This window comes from Nestor notabilis, unplaced genomic scaffold, assembly GCF_000696875.1.
Source record: "Nestor notabilis isolate BGI_N333 unplaced genomic scaffold, ASM69687v1 scaffold19041, whole genome shotgun sequence".
NCBI lineage: Eukaryota > Metazoa > Chordata > Aves > Psittaciformes > Psittacidae > Nestor > Nestor notabilis.
In genome coordinates, this window is record NW_009915426.1 from 2,670 (window position 1) to 3,731 (window position 1,062).

The 1,062-nt window shown below is 61.3% G+C and overlaps 1 protein-coding gene across 1 annotated transcript in view; it reads left to right on the top strand.

The window, feature by feature from the left end:
* LOC104413212 (polypeptide N-acetylgalactosaminyltransferase 6-like) overlaps nt 1-1,062 on the top strand; it is a 6,581-nt gene that overhangs the window by 1,507 nt on the left and 4,012 nt on the right. The window contains exons 3-4 of the mRNA XM_010024140.1: nt 380-441; nt 977-1,062. Coding sequence (XP_010022442.1) covers nt 380-441; nt 977-1,062 — 148 coding nt within the window. The remainder of the gene's footprint in view (nt 1-379; nt 442-976) is intronic.

The following is a 1,062-nucleotide window of genomic DNA, read 5'->3' on the forward strand; positions in this document are numbered from 1 at the left end:
CGGTGGGTGGGAGCTATGGTGGATGCAGGGGCTGGGGGGATGCAGGGGGATGCGGAGCATCTTCCAGGCCCCGGGAACAGCGGTTCTGAGCCACGCGGAGGAGAAGCTGCGGATGCATCCAACAGTTCTTCCACATTGTTTTGTATCTGCCCAGGAGCACCCTTGGGGATTTTCCCTTCTCCAGTGCTGCTGTTAACCCAGCCCTGGAGAAAACCCGGTTGCTCCTCCCGCATCCTGCACATCCCTCGTCATCCGGCTTGCCCGCGGGCTGCACCCATCCTGAGCTACACCCACAGCAGATTAATGCTGTGGCTCAGCAGCAGGGCGCTGGGAGGAGCGGACTTTGCTCCCTCTCCCAGTGTTCCCTTTCCGCCTGCAGTGTCTGCACAGGCTCCCAAGGAGCAGAGCCCTCGGGGCGCTGTGGGGCTTTCTCACCCACAGGCCTGGCTCCCGCGGTGGTGGGGATGGGGGTCAGACTTGGGGTCCCCTCCTAGGACGGGTCTCTGGACATCCTGGCTCTCACTTGGCACTTCCCAGCTTTTGGCTTGGCTGCATCTGCCAAAGGAGAGAATCAGAATCAGAGACTGGTTTGGGTTGAAGGGAGCTTAAAGCTCCTCCAGCTCCAACCCCTGCCCCGGGCAGGGACACCTTCCACTAGAGCAGGTTGCTCCAAGCCCCTGTGTCCAACCTGGCCTTGAACACTGCCAGAGAAATCCCGGTTTCCTCCAGTGACACTTCAGTGCAGAGCAGACCTTCTCACCCCATTGTTCCCCTAATCCCTCTCTAATGCGGGATTAGCCAGTGGCTCCTTTGCAAAACTCACTTTCTTTAGCCAAAGATGTGGGGGAAAGGAGGCTCCGTGTGTCCCGGGCTCTGAGCCCATGTGCGGGGATGGGGTGGAGGCAGCGGGGTGGGCTGGTGGGTGCAGGGACTGGCATCCCCCCCTCCGACAGCGCCGCTTCTCTTTGCCCCGCAGAGTACCTGAAGGAGGAGCTGGATCGCTACGTGGAGCAGCTCCAGATCGTGCGGGTCGTGCGGCAGCAGGAGCGCAAAGGGCTGATC